Source organism: Vulpes vulpes, chromosome 15, assembly GCF_048418805.1.
Source record: "Vulpes vulpes isolate BD-2025 chromosome 15, VulVul3, whole genome shotgun sequence".
Classification (NCBI taxonomy): Eukaryota; Metazoa; Chordata; class Mammalia; order Carnivora; family Canidae; genus Vulpes; species Vulpes vulpes.
Genome location: NC_132794.1, coordinates 65,103,835 through 65,123,422, shown reverse-complemented (window position 1 = coordinate 65,123,422; position 19,588 = coordinate 65,103,835). Strand labels below are relative to the sequence as shown.

Sequence of the window (19,588 nt, the reverse complement as noted above, 5' to 3'; positions counted from 1 at the left end):
CAGGAAAACTGAGATGAAACCCATATCAGCTAGACTCCAAAAACCCATGATCTTTTCACTAAAGTGCTTCTGGTTTACAAGTAGAGCATAAAGAAGAAAGGATACATATATTTAATGTATTGTAATGGCGAAAGTTGTTAAGACCTGATTTTTAGTAGCCACTTTGTCACTGATCATTTAATGTTGGAAAAGTCACTTGACAACCTAGGCCCCAGTTTCTTTATGAGGAATATAAGAGGTTGGATTAGATAATCTCCAAAGTTCCTTCCAGCTCTAAAAATTCTGATTCTATGTGCTATCTTGTAACCACCGGAAATCAAAAACACCAAACCAGAGCATGCTTTTGATAATAATCTGTAATCTCAACACAGGCCATGACTGGTGATGTTACCACCCCGCACTACTATGGGCCAATCCCAGCAGCATATGTGCTTGAACAATTCTTGTGCCCTTTTTCAAGCAGCTGCTGAAGAGTAAGATAGGAGTCCCAATTCTCTCTACATGCTTTATGAGATGGTATCCCCTAAAATTCTACACTGCCTTGATATCCATCTCTGTCCTAGCACAGGCTGTGAATATCACTTACCAAATAGATGCTACCTGCACAGTGCCACTCCCTTGCTCCAGCTGATCTGCAAGTATTCACAAGCACCGTCTCCTCTAGCATTCCTCTGCTGATAAGCAACCCCCACTCCCTAGACCAACATTTCATTTCTTACACAATAAAGTCAAAGAATCCTTAGTCTAGTTTATATGTTCTTCTGTGGCTTAGTCCCAATCTGTTTTTCAAACTCTTCCTCTACTACTCTTTATAGTCCTTGCATTCTCAGCAAAACAAATTACCTAAGGGTCCCTGTATTCAAGGGGGACTTTTAATAGAAGTATAATTTCTGTGTAAACATAGTTTTAAACAATATCATAAATCATGGCAAAATTTAGAACATGCCTTCCTGCTAGCATACAAACTGGACTCTGTTCACGCAATAGGTTTGTGCACTTCCTTGTGCTGATCCCTTTCTAGAATGCCCTTTCCCATCACCCACGTATTTCAGATTCTTCAAATGAGCTGACATGTCAAATGCCCAATGTAGTAACTGACATGCAAGGATTCAATAGCTGTTTTCCGTCCCTCTCACTAGTGATTTCTGTCCTCTCTGAATTTACACAATCTCTCTCCCGTAGCTTCCTACTTTGTTGTTTTATCATTATTTAATGTGAATGAGAGTCCCAGTGATCAAAAGCTCTTGGGAAAACGGGTATTGCGTCCTAGTCCTCTGTGTCCCCAGCACCCAACACACATCGTAGACGCTCAATAAATCTTCCTTTTAATGAATGAAAATAAGATTAGCGGGGCCCACCAGGGTCGCTGCAGGTAGAAAGGGACATCCGGAAATGGAGTGGGGATGGAGTGGAGGTGCTAGTATGTGCCAGGTGGCGGGCTGAGCTCAGCTTTATCCATTACCTCATTCAATCCTTTCAAAAACCCTAAGTAAAAACAAAACAAAACAAAACAAAACAAAAAACCCTAAGTGCGTGCCGGTGGCAACTCCATTTCACAGATGAGATAACAAGATTAGGAAAACTAAAGATATTTTGCCCCAGGTCACAACCAGCTCTGCTGGGGTCTTAGGACTGTACTTGTCGCGCGTCCCTCTTTTGACCCATCAATATTCCCTCGAGGTCGGGGACTTTCTAGGACGACACAAGCCTCGATCCCTTCCGCGGGGCAAGTCCCGGCAAGGCGGCCCTCGCGCTTTCCAGGCAAAGCACCCGGAGCGTCCGAGGGAAGGGAGCAGGGGCCCCGCCCGCGGCGTCGCCCGTGACGTCATTACGCAGGGCCGAGGCGGCGCGGCCACGTCCTTTAAATACGGCCTTCCGCGGACGCGCGCGACAGTGTGAGGAGTGGGGTGGAGCATGTGTGGAGCGGGGGCCGCGGCCCAGGCCAGAGCCGCCGCGGACCACGAGGTGGGCGGAAAGGCTGCTCTGCAGCCCAGACGCGGAAGGGAGGGCGCTTCCTCGCAGGCGGGCACGCTCGTGACGGGCGGGAGGAGGGAACATGGCGGCCCCGCGGCCGGGCCAGCACCCTCCGCGCCTGGTTTTGGCGCGTACCCCTCCCCCCCTTTACTTACCTTGCTGGAACCTTATTTCTCCTTCCGCCCCCTTTCCCTCAGCCACATCCCTTTTGTCTTCATCAGCTCTCCCTCCCCACCCAGCCCCAGAGGGTCCTAATGCGACAGAGGTGGCTTGGGCGGGGGGGCGGCGGGGACCGAGAGACCGACTTGCAAATTGGACTGTTCGTTTCTCACGTGGCGCTTCACCAGTCCGCTCGCGGTGACCCGGGCAGCACAGAACCGTGGAGGAGGGGTCAAGGCAGACGTGCAGCCCCGGCGACCTCCTCTGTTGGAGTCTGTGAAATGTCATTTAAGTCCCCTGGACCTCAGTGTCCTCAAAAGTGGCTTTTTATTTATTTATTTATTTATTTATGTTTTATTTATTTATATTTTATTTATTTGTTTGTTTGTTTATTTTAAGATTCTTGATATCCAGGGCGTCTCTGTCCAGGATTGCTGGGCGGAATCTGCCCCGTAACCGCATATGGCTGGGAAAACGGAAGCAAGGTTTATTTGGGCCAGTAAGTGAATGGAGGGGAGCAGGGTCAAGACTTAGAGCCCCGTCCCCTTGAGTGATCTAGTTCTGTAAGCAGTGAGAACACCATTCTGTTTGGACTCCCTTTTCCACAATGAGTGTCCTGAGACTTAGGTTATTACCGGAGTTACGTTCGAAGGAGAAGAAGGGCTCCTACATCAGCATTGCTGTTCTGGTACAAAGAACCTTGGGAATAGCCCTCCGCGTGCTGCCCTCTGTGTTAGGTGTCCCTGTCAGTGGAGGGCACGTGTTCCAGGTTCACACCTGGCCCCTGGCCCAGCCAGCCCTCTGCTTTTGATCTTGACCTTCTGTTTTTCCTCACTTGAGTGTAGATTCTGGAGAAATCCTGCGTCCCTCTGGAGCCCGCACTGCCAGGCAGCAGAACTGTGAGCTAGAGTGAAGCAGAAATCTAGGAATATGAGCTCCATGATGGCCATGGGGGAACCAAGGCTGAACTGGTGAGTCACATCTGTTGGTAATCTAAAGAGGAGTGAAGTGGGACTGGTGGCTGGATTATGAAAGGAGAGTTTCCGGCCTGGAGAGGTTTGGAAGAAATAGAAAGGTAACAAATTTGATGGCTCAGAACATAACCCCAGTCTTACCTTCACATACTGAACACTTTTGAGGTCTAGCTGATTGCAGTTACCCTCCTAAAATGACAATAATCCATCACCCAGCTGGCTACTAGGTATAACTCCATCATGTATTTATTATTTATTTTTGGTGTCTTAGTGAAGAAGAGAAGCTGGAATTTTCTTGTGCCTGATAACCTTGCCCATTTCTGTACAAGTAATAGAAAAGCCCTCTTCAAGAATAGACAAGCTTCATTTTGTTATATTAGAATCTATATCGAGTGATATTATAAATGCATAGACTGTGTTTTAGAAATGTATGACTTGTTAAGTGTGGTTTTGTAGGAATCTAATACATGTGCTGCTTTAGGTCAATTTAATACAAACTTACTGAGCATCCACCCTTTGCTAGCCAAAGAGAATACTAAAGTTAGGAGAGATTACAGAGATGATTTAAATAGTACCTGACTCATAAGATTCAAGCAGTATGAGCTCCATAAGTATTTTTTTATTGCAAGCAGTGCTTCCCAAGTTGCTCACTGTCCTGGAGTCCATGAGTTTGTTTTTGTATTACAAGCAAAAACCTTACAATTTAATGAGCTTTGACAGATACAGTACGGTAATAAGAAATTATACTGGTGCATAGCAAGTAAGACATCCTAATTTTTACCATTTATACTTTAATTGTAGTTGTTTTTGTTTTATTTATTTATGTTTTCTATAAGTACTTTTAAAAACAGTAAGAAATGAGTATGGGGCAAAAGCTAAGATTTCCTATTTTGGGAATGGGGCATCCAGAAGTTATTTAACAGATTGTTCTATTTTAAGTTTTAGAAGGTGTATACATTTATGCTCATTGTCATAAAGAAGGTGTTCAGATACAGCACAGATGCTCTTAAACGCCGTTGACATTGTGAAACCAAATGTAGTTTACAGCTTTTGCACAGTAGTGTTGCCCTTGGAACTACCTTTTCCCATAGAATCCTAATAATGTTTGTCCTTTCTAGATTATGGTTCTCACTGTTTTTAATTCCTTCAACCAGCATTTATTGGATCCTTACTATATGGAAAGTGTGACTGTAATATCTTAGTCTCTAATTATGATGTTGTGGAAAATCATATAAGACCTTTGAAGTGGTTTTAGCAGAGGCACACCATTTGTCACATTTGCCAAGTTAATGAAAATAGGTAGGATATTCAGTCTTTGTAGTGTCTTGTGGCCTGGTGCAATAATGCATAGAACAAAACTAAGTTGAGAAGCATTTTCTCTCAGCAACCAAACATCGTCATGTTATGCCACAGAGCCTGGGGTGAGCCCTGATCCTGACAGACTCTTATTGTACTTCAGTCTGTTCTATCTTTAACTCTTAAGTATCTCTGACATTTAATCAAATATTAAAAGAAAAAGCAAGGCTGATTATTTGAGCTGGGGAATTTCAGAAAGAGCCTAGGCTAAAAGCCAGTCAAGTAAAACATCTAAACTCAGACATCTGATATGTGAAATTAAAATTATTAAGAGGTGATTGTCTGGGAAAGGGGCTATAAGGGGCATGTAGTTGTAAACTACAATTGTACCATTACGGCTACTTAGTCTAGCATGAGATTTTGAATTGTCAAATGTAAATAAATAACTTTGTTTCACAGGGATGTTTCCCCCAAAAATGGCCTTAAGACATTTTTCTCTCAAGAAAATTATAAAGACCATTCCATGGCTCCAAGTTTAAAAGAACTATATGTTTTATCTAACAGGTAATATATTTATTTATTTGGTTATTTATTTTCACATTTGATTGTTATTTTTCTGGCAGTTGAAGTTTTATATCTGTATCCACTATTAAACGTTCAAATTATAAAAATGTAAGAATTAGAAAATGGAAGAACCCAGTACCCAAGGATGACTAGTCTTTGATGTATGTGCATGTGTGTGTATAAATCTTTTTGGACCTTTCTCCACACCAATATAAAGACAAAAATGGGAGGTAGTGCCTGAGTGGCTCAGTCAGTTAAGCATCTGCCTTCAGCTCAGGTCAGGATTTCAAGGTCCTAGGATCCAGCCCTGCATTGGGCTCCTTGCTCAGCAGGGAGCTTGCTTCTCCCTCTCCTCCCTGCTTGTACCTTCTGTTGCTATATGTCTCTCTCTTTCTCTCAAATAAATAAATAAAAATTTAAAAAGAAAAAAAAAGGGATCATATTATAAATAACGTAAAATACTATAAAACTGTTTTGCAGTTCCTTTTTTTCATTTAAAATAATATTTCACGTATCTTTCCATGCCTCTGTATGTTTTAATCTTAACTGTTGTATAGTACTTCATATTTATACTTTTAATTAATTTAGCTAGTCCAACATTGCCAAATGTGATCCTCTTTTTTTGTAATTATAAACAATACATTGATGAAATTCTTGTAATAATGTTTATAATATTATTGAATTGTTTGGTTAGATGGCATATGCCTTTTATATCTTAATAGATACTGCCAAATTGCTGGAGAGTTTTTTCCTTTCTGGCATGAACATGCCTATTCAGTGATAATTGTCCCTTCCTACTGTTTGCCTGCCCATAACAGCTCTTCTTTCTTTTGTGATTGGCTGTTTCTATTCTGTTGTGGATGAGTCTTCAAACCAAGTAATTGAGTTTACTAGAATGGACTGTAAATAAGTCCTTCCTTGTCAGTAATTACTTTAAATGAATTAAACTCTCTAGTCAAAAGATAACTTGGGAGAATGGATTAATAAAACAGGATAAAACACTTCCCACTGCATTTGCTTTCACTGAACCCCACTCCAATCTGGTCTCCATCCTCACTGGTCTATTAAAACAACTCCTCTTGGGATCCCTGGGTGGCTCAGCAGTTTAGCACTTGCCTTCGGCCCAGGGTGTGATCCTGGAGACTTGGGATCAAGTCCTACATCAGGCTCCCAGCATGGAGCCTGTTTCTTCCTCTGCCTTTGTCTCTGCCTCTCTCTCTCCTCTCTCTCTCTCTCTCTCTCTCTCTCTCTCTCATGAATAAATAAATAAAATCTTAAAAAAAAAAAAAAAAACTGCTCCTCTTAAGATCATCAGTGACTTCTCAACTATGAAGATCTCTTACTCTCCTAGTTTTCTGGTTATGGTGGTATTTCTCAGTCTCTTGTGCCATCTTCATTTTCAGGCTTACCATTCTGGCTCATTATACTCTTTGGAGCTTTTAAGAAATACTGATTTTGTACTTTCAACCCATACTTTTGAATCTGAACCTTTAAGGATGTCTGTGGAATCAATTAAATGACCCCATTGATATTCATTTAGGTTGTTTCCATTCCTTTCCTATTATAAACATTGAGTATCCTTTTTATACATATGCTGATATAAGTATGATAAATTCCTATAAGAGAAGGTATGCATATGTTTTTTTGATAGATACTGCCAGATTACCATTAAAAACATTTTTTGAAGTGTTTTGATTCATCAGATGAATAAATAAGTTCATATAAAAGCAAGCAGAGAGGAAAAAAAAAAACAAGCAGAGGTCGTAGTAAAGAGGCAATTTTAAAAGGAACATTCTTGCCTGTGAGCATATAATGTTTTTGCTAATATCACCTATAGAAAGTTGAGTAGATCCCATATAAATGTATCTATGGATTTTTAAGGTAATTTTGTTATTCGACTGTACCATTTCGTGAGGATAACTTCATTTCTTTTTTTGATTTCTTAAAACTTATTATCAAATAAAGAATTGCCATTGTTTATTTGAATTAAAGAATGCCTACCAAAGCTAGTCTCCTGAAAAATGAGGACAAAGATGTATATCTTTACGTTTTTCTAAAGGTAAAATGAACATGTATCTTAAAAGCTTCTCACCATTTTATGTACTTTTATCTCAGCCTTCATCTTTTTGGACTAAAAATTTTTAATATTACTCTTCATCCTGCCACTGCTTCTTAATTATTTTAATGGTTCTTTTCAAGTTTAGTTCTAGTCAGCATGTCCTATGTGGGTTATAGTCTGAATTATGTAAGGGAGAGGGCATCTTGCTGGCAATTGAGTACAACTTCTGAAATATTTTCTTCTTAGAATATGCTTGTTTTTCTTTAGATTTCTGCATAACACAAAATAATTTATTAGTATAATTTACCTTTTGGCATAAAAAAATAAAGACATGGCGCATTGATTTCATGTATTTCTGTCTTTTTTGCTCACGTTAAATTTTATGAAGTTTTATTACAATAAGAAATGGATTTTCAGACTATTAATTTACAGATATTTTCTTGATGGAAAAATTAGGAAAAGTGAAAATTTTTGATTAACCCTAATTTTGTGGGTTTTGTGTCCTCTAACATATTTGGGAAAATATTGATACTTCTGATTACTCTGCTTTCTACAGTAGGAAGTTTTTATTCAACCCTTCTCCCTCTACTGGAAGGTAAACATTTACCTTTTTTTAAATTAAAGTTTCGGTTGTGGGGGATCCCTGGGTGGGTCAGCGGTTTAGCCCCTGCCTTTGGCCTAGGGCATGATCCTGGAGTCCCAGGATCGAGTCCCACATTGGGCTCCCTCCATGGAGTCTGCTTCTCCCTCTGCCTGTGTCTCTGCCTCTCTCTCTTTGAGTCTCTCATGAATAAATAAATAAAAATCTTTAAAAAAATAAAATAAAAAAATTAAGTTTCTGTTGTATATACTTCTAACTGGGTTTTAAGCCCACAAGGGGGAAAATACTTCAAATAAAAATTATGAAATTTTAACATGTTTAATAAAGAAAAGTATAAGTCGAATTCAGGAGGTACAGGTAGACTTTAGACGGAGGCTAGAAGCACCATTTCCAAATACTACTTGAAGCCACCCAAACCAGTAGACTTAAAGCATTGGAAACTAAAAGTTTGAAATACGCTTTTTTTTTTTTTTTTTTTTTTTTTTTTAGAAACTTTAAAAAAGGAGAATGGGTGGTTGACAAAATGAAGGGGGAAAACTTCAAACCATCAACTAAAATAAAGTATAATGCTGTAAATGTGGATAGAGAAACCCTGTCAGATGCTTTTGGCTTGCACCCTGATGAAGATTTTGACAGCACTGCACACGGAAATGATCTTGATGTGCTGCCATTTCATTCTTTGCTGAATGTAGCCAATTTAAACTGCTAGAATTTCTTGACATTCCTACTCTGGCATATCTGAGTCAGCATCTTGTTGCTGCAGCAGCTTAATTAAATTTGCCAGTTTGTGCCACAAGGACAGACATGTTCTCATATTCAGAGAGACAGCTGTGAAGCAGTATTGTTAAGAGTTGCGGACACAATACTGTTAGGTTTGAATAGCTCTCAAGACATTTTCTAGTGAGAAATCAATTTGCTGTAATACATTTCTCTCAAGATCAGCAGTTAATATTCATTTTGTTAACCTAAAATATGCTTATTTTTATACAGTTATTGGAGAAACTTTAGTAGCTAAGTATGTCTTCTTTCACCTGTATTATTTTCAGAGCCACCTAAAATCCTTATTTTAATTTCCAGAGTTATTTTCCCATTCACTAACGAGGTCTCTTGATTAGTTTTCCATTTTTAGTTCAGCTCTAAAAGAGTGGGTTTGGATATTTTGCCTTATTTTGGGGCCCTAAGTTTTTTTCTAAGAATTTTGGCATTTTTAACATAATTATTCTAGCATTATAAAGCTGATCTAAAACAAATTTTCAGTAGTTTTGAGTGAGACTCGCTTTGTCCAGACACTGATCTAAATTGATAATTCTCAGCCTGATCAGGCTTTTTCATAACAAATATTTATGAAAAATAAGATACTTCCTTTACTACCTGAATTAAAATTCATAGCTAAAAATAGCCACAGACAATATATTTTCAAAGTGTCTTAGATATATAAATGTGAAATCAAAGGAAATAATTTATATAATTGGATATGTAAGTGCATGGATACTGCTACACTAGAAGATATAATGAAGTAGTCAGATGCACCAGCTAAAATGAACAAGATTGGATTTAAGAGAGGTTAATGTAAACTGTGCCATAGAAGAATCGTAAAACTAAAAGAGAATAAAATGTATTGTTAGGATAAATGATAAGACACCAGATATATTTGTATATGGTAAGAGAAAGCCTAAAGGGACCTTTGAAAGTTGGGCAGTATATTTTCATACATTACAATCCAGGCAGCTAGTATTCCTCACCTCTACGAGCCTTTAATTATCCCCTTCTTTCATGACAACCCAGATGCTGCCATATTTTTCTCAAATTCCCCGAAGAAATTAATGCTGTCATGATTGAGAACCACGGCTCTGAATATTTCTTGCCCCTCCCCAGTCTCCCTCTTAATCCCTGATCAGGTTATCCATAGGATTTATGGTCACCTATTCAGTAAGTTCAGTTTGGAAACCTGAGGTTGCCGTAGTTAACACTGTATGAATATACATAGTTACTTTCTTCCCCATTCATTTGTTTGATCCACTTAATTGTAAAGTTTTAGAGAATAGAGACTATATTGTTCCCCAGTTTCTGGCATAAGGCTGGCACAAGGTAGTCACTTAGTAAATATTAACAAATGGGGAGATGAATGAATGAACACCTCCATCCTTCTCGTTAGTTTCCCTTCTACTTGTGCTACTGTTTAATTTGGAACTAAATGAGAGGGAACAATTACTGTGGTGGTAATTAGAATTGTGAAGGCTAAGGAAGTATAGTTGTGTTCGGGTATGTATTTGTATACTTTAAAATTCCCTTCATAAAAATGTAGATTACTATAACTGAATACTAGGAATAGCAACAGATTATGAACAAGATAAGAACTTTGTATTCATGTATCTCACTGGTGCAGAAAGGTTTTTTTTTTTTTTAAGAAATTGGGGTATCGTTTCATAAACAACTATGTTAACAAGTTCTCTAGTTATTACTTTCCCCTATAGTGCATTTCATTATGATATGCCAGATTTCCTCTTTTGCATTCATTCAAAGCATAAAGGCATCTCCATGTCTCAGCCATGTAGGAGTGATAGAGGATTGTACAACTTTTCTAAAACCACTATTGCTTCTGTAAAACATGGTATGCAGTGTTGGAATTTTCTTTTTAAATTTTGAGATAATTAAAGGAAACTAGAAAATTTAGAATCTCAGTTTGTGAACCTGTGACCTAAGCATATCCTGCTTTTAGTGGCTTTTGTTCAACATATTAACTGACATAGCTTGATGAATTTAAGCTTTTGAAAACAACTTGCATTATAATAAAGGTGAACAGGAAATACCTGCATCTATAATTGGCAAGAACAGTTTTCCCTTGTTGAATAAAGGGGGAAAAGTTCCAAATTGAATAACATGTCTAAGGATTTTGCCTCTCCCTCTCTGTCAGATAATTGAAGGTAAACTTGTAATGTGATCCTATCCTGCAGAATACTTAATTTACACCAAATGGCTAAACATCAAAATGCAGGTGGCAGAGTTAGATAATAATCTAGAATTTACTATGTTAATCACGCTATATTCTCCCTGGTGATTGAGAATCATGAAGTTCCATGATAGTAATCTTCATGTGAAAAGCACATATTTGTAAATTGTATTTTTTTTTCCAGACGTATAGGAGAAAATTTGAATGCCTCAGCAAGTTCTGTAGAAAATGAGCCGGCAGTTAGTTCAGCAACTCAAGCAAAGGAAAAAGTTAAAACCACAGTTGGAATGATTCTTCTTCCAAAACCAAGAGTTCCTTATCCTCGTTTCTCTCGTTTCTCACAGAGAGAGCAGAGGAGTTATGTGGACTTGTTGGTTAAATACGCAAAAATTCCTGCAAATTCCAAAGCTGTTGGAATAAATAAAAATGACTACTTGCAGTACTTGGTATGTATTCTATTCTTCAGTTTCAGTAAACAGTATTTATTTTTTTTAGAAATTTTTTCTTTTATATGTATATTTTTTTATTGGAGTTCTGTTTGCCAATATATAACACCCAGTGCTCAAATATTTTAACTTTGCTTTTATGTTTTTAGGTGCACTGTATTAACAAAAATGAAAAATTTAAGTTTAATTGACAAAGCATTGGTGCTTCATTCTTTTGTTGGTTCTATTATACTTCAGGCATTTTTCTCTGGCTCTGAGCATATTTCACTCCAGTTCATCTTATGTACTAGCAGAACAATTTTACATTGATCATTGAGCCAATTTTAAGTTTTTGTTTAATTAGTAGTTTCAAGTACTCAGTTATATAAATAATGCTGGGTTGAACATCTTGGTTGCAAACTCTTTGTTCACATCTATAATTGTTTCCTTAAGATAAACTTTTAAAAATATAATTGCCAGATCAAAAACTATACATGTTTTTAAGCCTTTGATATGCACTTACACAGTTAATTGTTGTGTAATAAGTGTAAGCCAATTTGTATATACCACTATTGCATGAAGGTTTTCTTTAAAAAAATAATATCTTCACTACCACTGCATATTACCTTTTAGCGTCTATTTTGATATGGAAAAAAATGGTGATGCCTTGTTTTATATTAATTCACAGTATTTACTAATGAAAATAAGCCTTTTCTATGTGTTTTTAAGCCACTTTTATTTCTTTTGTAACTTGCCTATTCATGTTCTTTGCACATTTTTTCCATCTGAATGTTTGTCTTTTTTATGTTAATTGAGAGCATTTTATGAAAAAGTGTATTAATTCCTAAATAGGTAGTATAATATAATATTAGTCATTTGCTCTTCTATTTTTACAGAGTTTAGGATTTTTTTTTTTAAATCGAAGTGTAGCTGATATGAAATGTTGTATTAGTTTCAAATGTTACACATAGTGATTTGAGATTTATATACATTGTGGAGTTTTTAATGACGAGTTTGTCATTATTATATAATAATGTTTACTATTTCTCTGATTTGCTTTGGATATGATATTTTAGTCTTTAAATACAAATTATTAGAACAGTGACTGAGAAGTGATTGTTTTCAATCACACTTTTTATTCCAAGATATGTCTACTTTTTTAAAAATCAGGATATGAAAAAACATGTGAATGAAGAAGTTACTGAATTCCTAAAGTTTTTGCAGAATTCTGCAAAGAAATGTGCACAGGATTATAATCTGCTTTCTGATGATGCTCGTCTCTTCACAGAGGTAAAAAAAAAAAATCATTTATTTAAACTGCCAAGTAGTAGGCAATAACAGCATTTTAAAACATGTGATGATCCTGTGAAAATTATATAAAAATATCAGTATTTTCAATTCAGAGACCAAATTGTGTGTGGGTCATTTATTCATCGTGTATTTTAATAATGGAAATTCTAGCACCTCAAAATCATATACTGTAATGTATTAACATTTGGTGTCTTTTTTTTTTTTTTTTTAACTGATCCAGCTACCAAATTTGAATTAGATTTTTCTCAAATGGATGGTTTGATCTGATGCACTGATTTCCCTTGTGAGAGAATGAATGTTTAAGGAGTTACCTTGGTCATTAAAAATCTGAATGGTCATTTCGTATTTAGTCACATAAATTTGTTTTCATTATATTCATGGTAACTAGCCATAAATAAGAATTTCTAAACTGTGAGTTCATTTTCTGGTACTTAGATTATTCATGCAAATGTATAAGTAAAGCATGTAAATCACAATACTTTGTGCCCTACCATCATTCAGTGGGTCTATGAGAGATTCAGAATACACTACTTAAATAATAAATACTAATATATATTATTGTATTAGTTTATCTACAAACACCAACACCAGTCTGAATTTTTTTTAGTTTTTAAAATTAGTTATTATATACAACAGTGTGATACTTAACAGTGTTGAACTCTCCATGTAAAAATTAAGGTAGTAAGTTTATGTGTATTTTACCACAATTAAGACAAAACAAAACAAAACTGCTGGTCACTATAATTGGGCGCAAGAAAGGATATTAGTTTTACCATTTTTAAAATACTTTTTAAGGTAAAATTTTGCTATTAATATGAACCAGAAGAGTGATTCTTCTAAATAAAAGGAAGTATTGCATTTTTATTTTCTCTGAACCTACATATGATACTTAAACCAAGTGTCATATTTTACCCTATGGAGAAGTAATTGTAGCTATTCTTATTTTAATAGTGGCTTTGAAGGGACCAGAATGATGGTTTTAAAACATAAACCAGGGATGCCTGGATGGCTCAGCGGTTGAGCGTCTTGCCTTTGGCTCCTGGTATCGAGTCCCACATTGGGCTCCCTGCATGGAGCCTGCTTCTCCCTCTGCCTATGTCTCTGCCTCTTTCTCTCTGTGTCTCTCATGAATAAATAAAATCTTTAAAAATAAATAAAACATAAATCACATCCCCTCATGTCATTGATTTAAAATGTTTTCTCAGTTTACTCAGAAAGAGAGGGTCTTTACAAAATTGTACAATGCCCTACATGATCTCACTCCCTCAACCCCTCCCTTCCCCCAGCCTCTTTCATCTTCTACATATCTTCCTTTGTTCTGTTCCAGCCTACTGACCTTTTTGTGCAACTTGAATACTCCAAGCATGATCCTGCCTTAAGGTCCTTGGCTCTTCCCATCTTTCTGGCAAGCTGTTCCCCAGATAAACACATGGATTAGTTCCTTGATTTCTATAAGTCTCTCTTCAGATACGAACTATCAAGATATCCCTAATTATCCTAAAACAAATAGCGTCACTTTCAGGGTTCCTTTTACCATGTTTTTTTTTACTATTTTTTATTGTCCTTCGCAACACCTATACATAAATAGGTGCACTGCTTTGTTCCTAATAACTGAATAATGCTTGACATGCAGTTAAGTTCTCAAGTGCTCATTGCAATTATTTAGTGAATATAAAAGTGTTTATTTATTAGCAAAGTACACAATTTGATAGCCAACAATCAGCATTAAGTCTTGTTTTTTAGTCAGATTGACTCGGCAGCCTATTTTGTCTAATTTACGTTTTACATCTCTACCCTAAAGGTTCACTGATATTTTTCTGATTTTTTTAGTGTTTTAAAATTTCAGTTTTATATTGTGAAATGCAATATGTTTATGGAAAATGTGTGTGTGTGTGTATGTATATATATATATATATATATATATGGCTTAACAAATAATTATATAGTGAATACCCATGTAACTCTCCTCCTTTTTTTTTTTAACATTTAAAAATATATATATTTTATTTATTTATTCCTGAGAGAGAGAGAGAGAGAGAGAGAGGCAGAGGCACAGGCAGAGGGAGAAGCAGGCTCCACACAGTGAGCCCGACGTGGGACTCGATCCCGGGTTTCCAGGATCAGGCCCTGGGCTGAAGACAGCGCTAAACCGCTGAGCCACCAGGGCTGCCTGTAACTCTCTTCCAAGTCAAGAAATAAAACATTACCACTATCCTAGAAGCTCCCTGTGTATCCCTCCTAATAGAACATTCTCTCTCCTTGAAGAACTAATCACTGTCACAAGTTTGGTGTTGGTAATTTCCATTTCCTTTATTTTGGTAGTTCTCTGAGCTCACTTTTGCCTGTTTTTGAGTTTTATGTGAACAGAATTATTCCTTCACTCATGTTTGTAAGATTCATATGCATGTATGTGTGTAGTTATAGTTCATTCATTTTTCATTTCTGTGCATTATTATATGAATAAACTATAATTCCTCAATTCCTTCCTTTCCCTTAAACTTTATATTTTCAAGACTTGGGTCATTTGACTTGTAAAGTTTCCCACAGTCTAGATTTTGATGATTGCTTATTCAAATGGTGATATTCAACATGTTCCTCATTTCTCTGTATTTTTTACAAATTATTGATGGGATCTGGAAGCTTGATCAGAATTAGTCTTTGCCAAATGGATTCAACACATAGATGTTGTTTTCTTTATCAGGTGGCACATAACGTCTGATTGTTTCTTTTTTGTGGTGGTTGCAGGTGTTCATGTTCGATGCCTAGGTGTATTCATTCACTCGGGCTTACAAAATTGTAGGGTTCTAGTTGCATCATTTATTTGTATTTATTGGAAAAATTTTATTAAGATATGTTTTCACTCATCTATGTGGTTTCCTAATTCATGTAGTAGAAAAAAATGCTAGATTCTTTCCCTTTATATGCCAGTTTTGAAAAAAAATTGATTCCAATATTGATCAGTGTTTTCTTTTTTAAAAATATGGGTTTTAATCCACTGTAATTACCCTTTTTGAAGCTCAGATAATACCAGCTTTAGCCAATGACAGCTCTTCATAAGGCTTTTGAGTCTTTTTGAGACTTTGTGGTAGTCTTTGAGGCTTGTTTTGTACATTTCCTGTTTCAACTCTGGAATCAGCCATTTCCCGGAGCCTTTGTTTCTTCCAGTGGGAAGTGGTATTTCAAAACTACAGTTTGGGTACTGGGGATGCTCATTGTTCCTGGATTGGTCATTGTTTGGGGAATATTTCAGTAGATGAAGCTAGGAAATATTTATTTAGAGAAAAAAAATATCACATGTGTCTCACTTTATACCACATGCAACAACCTTAGAATAACAGGGCTATCAGTCAATAGGATACTGAAAGCTGGGACGCCTGGGTGTCTCCGCGGTTGAATGTCTGCTTTTGACTCAGGGTGTGATCCCAGAGTTCTGGGATCAAGTCCCATATTAGGCTCCCTGCATGGAGCCTGCTTCTCCCTCTGCCTGTGTCTCTGCCTCTTTCTCTCCCTGTCTCTTATGAATAAGTAAAATCTTAAAAAAAAACAAAAAAACAAAAAAAAAAACTGAAAAGTATTTGAAAAAAAATTTTTAGATGTTCTCCTTATTCTCCCTTTTTAAAAAAAGGTGGTTCTTTATGTTGTTAGAGCATACAGTTATTATACACGAAATAAGCTCTTCCTGTTTAAGCCATATTTAATAAGGATCCATTTTAAGTGCATGTCACTGAGTTTTCACAAGTGCATATACCTGTGTAACCATTGACCACAGTCATGACATAGTATATTTCGGTCACACTAGACAGATCTCTATGTCTCTTTGTATCCATGGTCTAGGAAACCACCAGTATGCTTTTCTGTCTCCATGGATTAGATTTTCCTTTTCTAAAGTTTCAAAACTGAGTCACACACAGTGTATTCTTGTGTCTGACTTCTTTGATTCAGCATTTTTTTGAGATTCATCTATAGTGACACAAATATGCATAATGTGCTCCTTTTTATTCCTTTTTGTTTTATTGTACAATTATACCAAATCGGTTTATCAGTTCAGCGCTTGATGGGCATTTGTGTTATTTTCAGTTTGGGGCAATTATGAATAAAGCTACTATGAGCATTCTTACACAAGTTTTTTTTTTTTTTTTGAACATGTGTTTTTATTCTTCTTGGGTAAAGAACTAGAATTAGAATTTCCAGATCATATGGCAATGTTATTAGAACTGCCAGACGTTTTTGTAATGGATGTACCATTTTACACTCATCAGCAATATATAAGAGTTCCAGTTGCTCTGTACTTTTGCTAGCACTTAGTATTGGTAATTTTTTTTTGAAAAGTAAAAAGTAAAGTTTTGACCTCCAGTTTCATCTTTTTCCCCATTGATGACCTTGGTCAAACCCATGTAATTCTTTTTTTCTTTCTTTTTCAAAATTTTATTTGAATTCTAGTTAGTTAACTAATAGTGTGATACTGGTTTCAGGAGTAGACTTTAGGAATTCATCACTTACATATAACATCCAGTGCTCATCATAACAAGTTCCCTCCTTAATAGTCATCACTCATTTAACTCATCCCCCACCTACGTCCCTCCATCAACCCTCAGTTTGTTCTCTATCATTAAGAGTTTCTTGTGGTTTGTTTCCCTTCCTTTTTCTTTTCCCTTTCCTATAGGCTCACCTGTTTTTGTTTCTTAAATTCCACATATAAGTGAAATCATATGATATTTGTCTTTCTCTGACTGACTTATTTCGCTTAGCATAGTACACTCTAGCTCCATCCACATCATTGCAAATGGCACAATCTCATTCTGATGACTAAGTAGTATTCTATATATATATATATATATATTCCTATACATATATATATATGTACACACACATATACACATATATTACACACAGACCACATCTTCTTTATCCATTCATCGGTCAATAGACCCTTGGGCTCTTTCCACAGTTTGCCTATTGTTGATGATGCTGCTGTAAACATCAGGTTGCATGTACCTTTTTGAATATGTATTTTTGTATCTTTCGGGTAAATATTTGGTAGTGCAGTTGCTGGGGCCTAAGGGTAGTTCTATTTTAACTTTTTGATGAACCTCTATACTGTTTTCCAGAGTGGCTGTACCAGTTTGCATTCCCAACTATTGGTAATCTTTTTACATTTTAACAACCTCATAGGTGTATAGTGGTGTCTCATTATGGTTCTAGTTTGCATTTCCCTAATGAGCAGTGATGTTTTAAAATCTCTTACTGATTTTATTGGTTTTTATTTTTATTGAATCTTGAAAGTTCTTTATATATTCTGAATACAAGTCTATTATATATGTAGTTTTCTCCTAGTTTATGACATGTTTTTAAGAGTGTTTCTCAAAGAACAGAATTTTAATTTTAATGCTCATTTTTCAAAATGTTTTATGGTTGGTGCTTTCATGTGTTGTAGCATAGAAATTTTTGCTGACCCCAACTGTTTCTCATCTGGGATCACTTTTACTTCTTTACCCCTGCCCCATAGATTTTTAAATGTCTGGAGACTTTTTTGGTTGTCTCAAGTGGCAGAAAGCTACTGGTATCTATTGGCTAGAGGCCAGGAATGCTACTAAGCATCCTACAATGCACATGACATCTCCCACAACAAAGAATTATCCAGCCCAAAATGTCAGTAATCCTGTGTTGAGAAACCCTGATTGAGGTGTTTTATGGTTTAACAATAATGTGAATGTACATTTCAAGTTTTTATGGTGCAAGATGTGAGGTTTGCATCAAAATTCATTCTTCTTTCATATGGATAGCTAGTTCTAGAATAATGATTCTCACCTGAGAGCGATTTTGCCTCCCCAGAGGACATTCAGTAATGTCTGGAGACATTTTTCATTGTCAAAACTGAGGAAGGCGTACTTCTGGCATCTAGTGGGTAGAACCAAGGATGTTGCTAAATTTCCTTCAGTGTATAGGATGTCTGTGCCCCACCCCCCTCGCCAAGAACTATCTGGTCCACAATGTGAAAAGTGCTAAAGTTGAGAAACTCTGCCTAGCACTGCGGTTTGAAAAAGCTGTTTGTTCCCTCACTGAATTGCCTTGTCACCATTGATATGTGTATGGGTTGATTTCCTGACTCTGGTTTATTTCATTGTTCTATAAATCTCTCTTTATTCCACTACCACCTGGTCTTGTAAGTTTCTTTTTTTTTTTTTTTTCTTTTTTTTTTTTTTTGTCTTGTAAGTTTCAAAACCATGTGAGGGAAGTCCTGCAACTTTGTTCTTTTTAAAAATTGTTTTGGCTCTTTTTAGTCCTTTACATGGAAATGTAAATTTTGATATCCTCTTGTCAGTTTCTACAAGAGAGCTAGGTGGAATTTCAATAGGATTTCTTTGAATCTGTAGGCTTGTATTTTACAAATATCTTTTAAAATTGTATTTAACTAGATTGCTTTTTTCATTTTCTTTTTAAATAAAATCTGATATTTCTTGTCTTTTAGCTAGAAAGGTTAGTTATTTACATTCATTACGATAACTGATGTAAATGGGCTTGTTTATGATTTCTTTTGTCTTTTTATAAAGTTCTTTCTAATTTTACTTCTTTTGAGGGGATTGACTTTTTTTCTCCTCCTTTTCCTCTCCTTATTGATTTGAAATTTATTCTTTGTTTTTCAGTTCTCTTAATGGTTACCCTTGAAAAAATTTTTTTTAAGATTTTATTTATTTATGAGAGACAGAGAGAGAGAGAGAGAGAGAGGCAGAGACATAGCAAGAGGGAGAAGCAGGTTCCATGCAGGGAGCCTGATGTGGAACTCGATCCCGATCCCTGATCTCCAGGATCACGCCCTGGGCTGAAGGCGGCACTAAACTGCTGAGCCACAGGAGCTGCCCTACCTTTGGATTTTATAGTGATTTTCCCCCCTCATTGAATTGCCTTGTCATTATTGATGTGTGGGTCAATTTCTTGCTTCTATTCTGTTAGTCTATATATCTACAGAGACCATAGATCATTTTGACTTTCATCATATCCCTCCTGACATTTACTGCTGTCTCTTTTTAAAACTTACATTAATTATTTTATATGAACAGTGTTTATTTTATTTTACCTACAAATTTTGACTATTTTTGGCTTTCCATTTCTTCTTCTCATGTATACATTCTGAGATCCTCTTCAGAGGATCTTCATTGTTCCTGAAATGCTTTGTGTTCTAGGTGTTCCTTTGGTGATGGTCTCTTGGTGATGAACAATCTTTTGGTTTTTTTATCGGAAAATATTTTTATTTTGTTCTCTTTCTTATATGATAGT

General features: G+C 36.3%; 1 protein-coding gene across 21 annotated transcripts in view; it reads left to right on the top strand.

Moving 5' to 3' along the window:
- Nucleotides 1–1,763: 1,763 nt before the first annotated feature.
- The window catches only part of ICE2 (interactor of little elongation complex ELL subunit 2), a 61,108-nt gene continuing 43,283 nt past the window's right edge, over nt 1,764–19,588 (top strand). For 2 of the 21 annotated variants that reach the window (XM_072738693.1, XM_072738685.1), the window contains exons 1-6: nt 1,843–1,965; nt 2,533–2,632; nt 2,979–3,104; nt 4,863–4,967; nt 10,922–11,023; nt 12,148–12,292. In XM_072738693.1, coding sequence (XP_072594794.1) covers nt 12,176–12,292 — 117 coding nt within the window. In that variant the 5' untranslated portion in view covers nt 1,843–1,965; nt 2,533–2,632; nt 2,979–3,104; ... (1 more) ...; nt 10,922–11,023; nt 12,148–12,175. Of the gene's footprint in view, nt 1,966–2,532; nt 2,633–2,978; nt 3,105–4,862; nt 4,968–10,761; nt 11,024–12,147; nt 12,293–19,588 lie in introns of all 21 variants that reach the window. The other 19 variants (XM_072738682.1, XM_026001417.2, XM_072738691.1 and 16 more) reach the window with 16 other exon arrangements.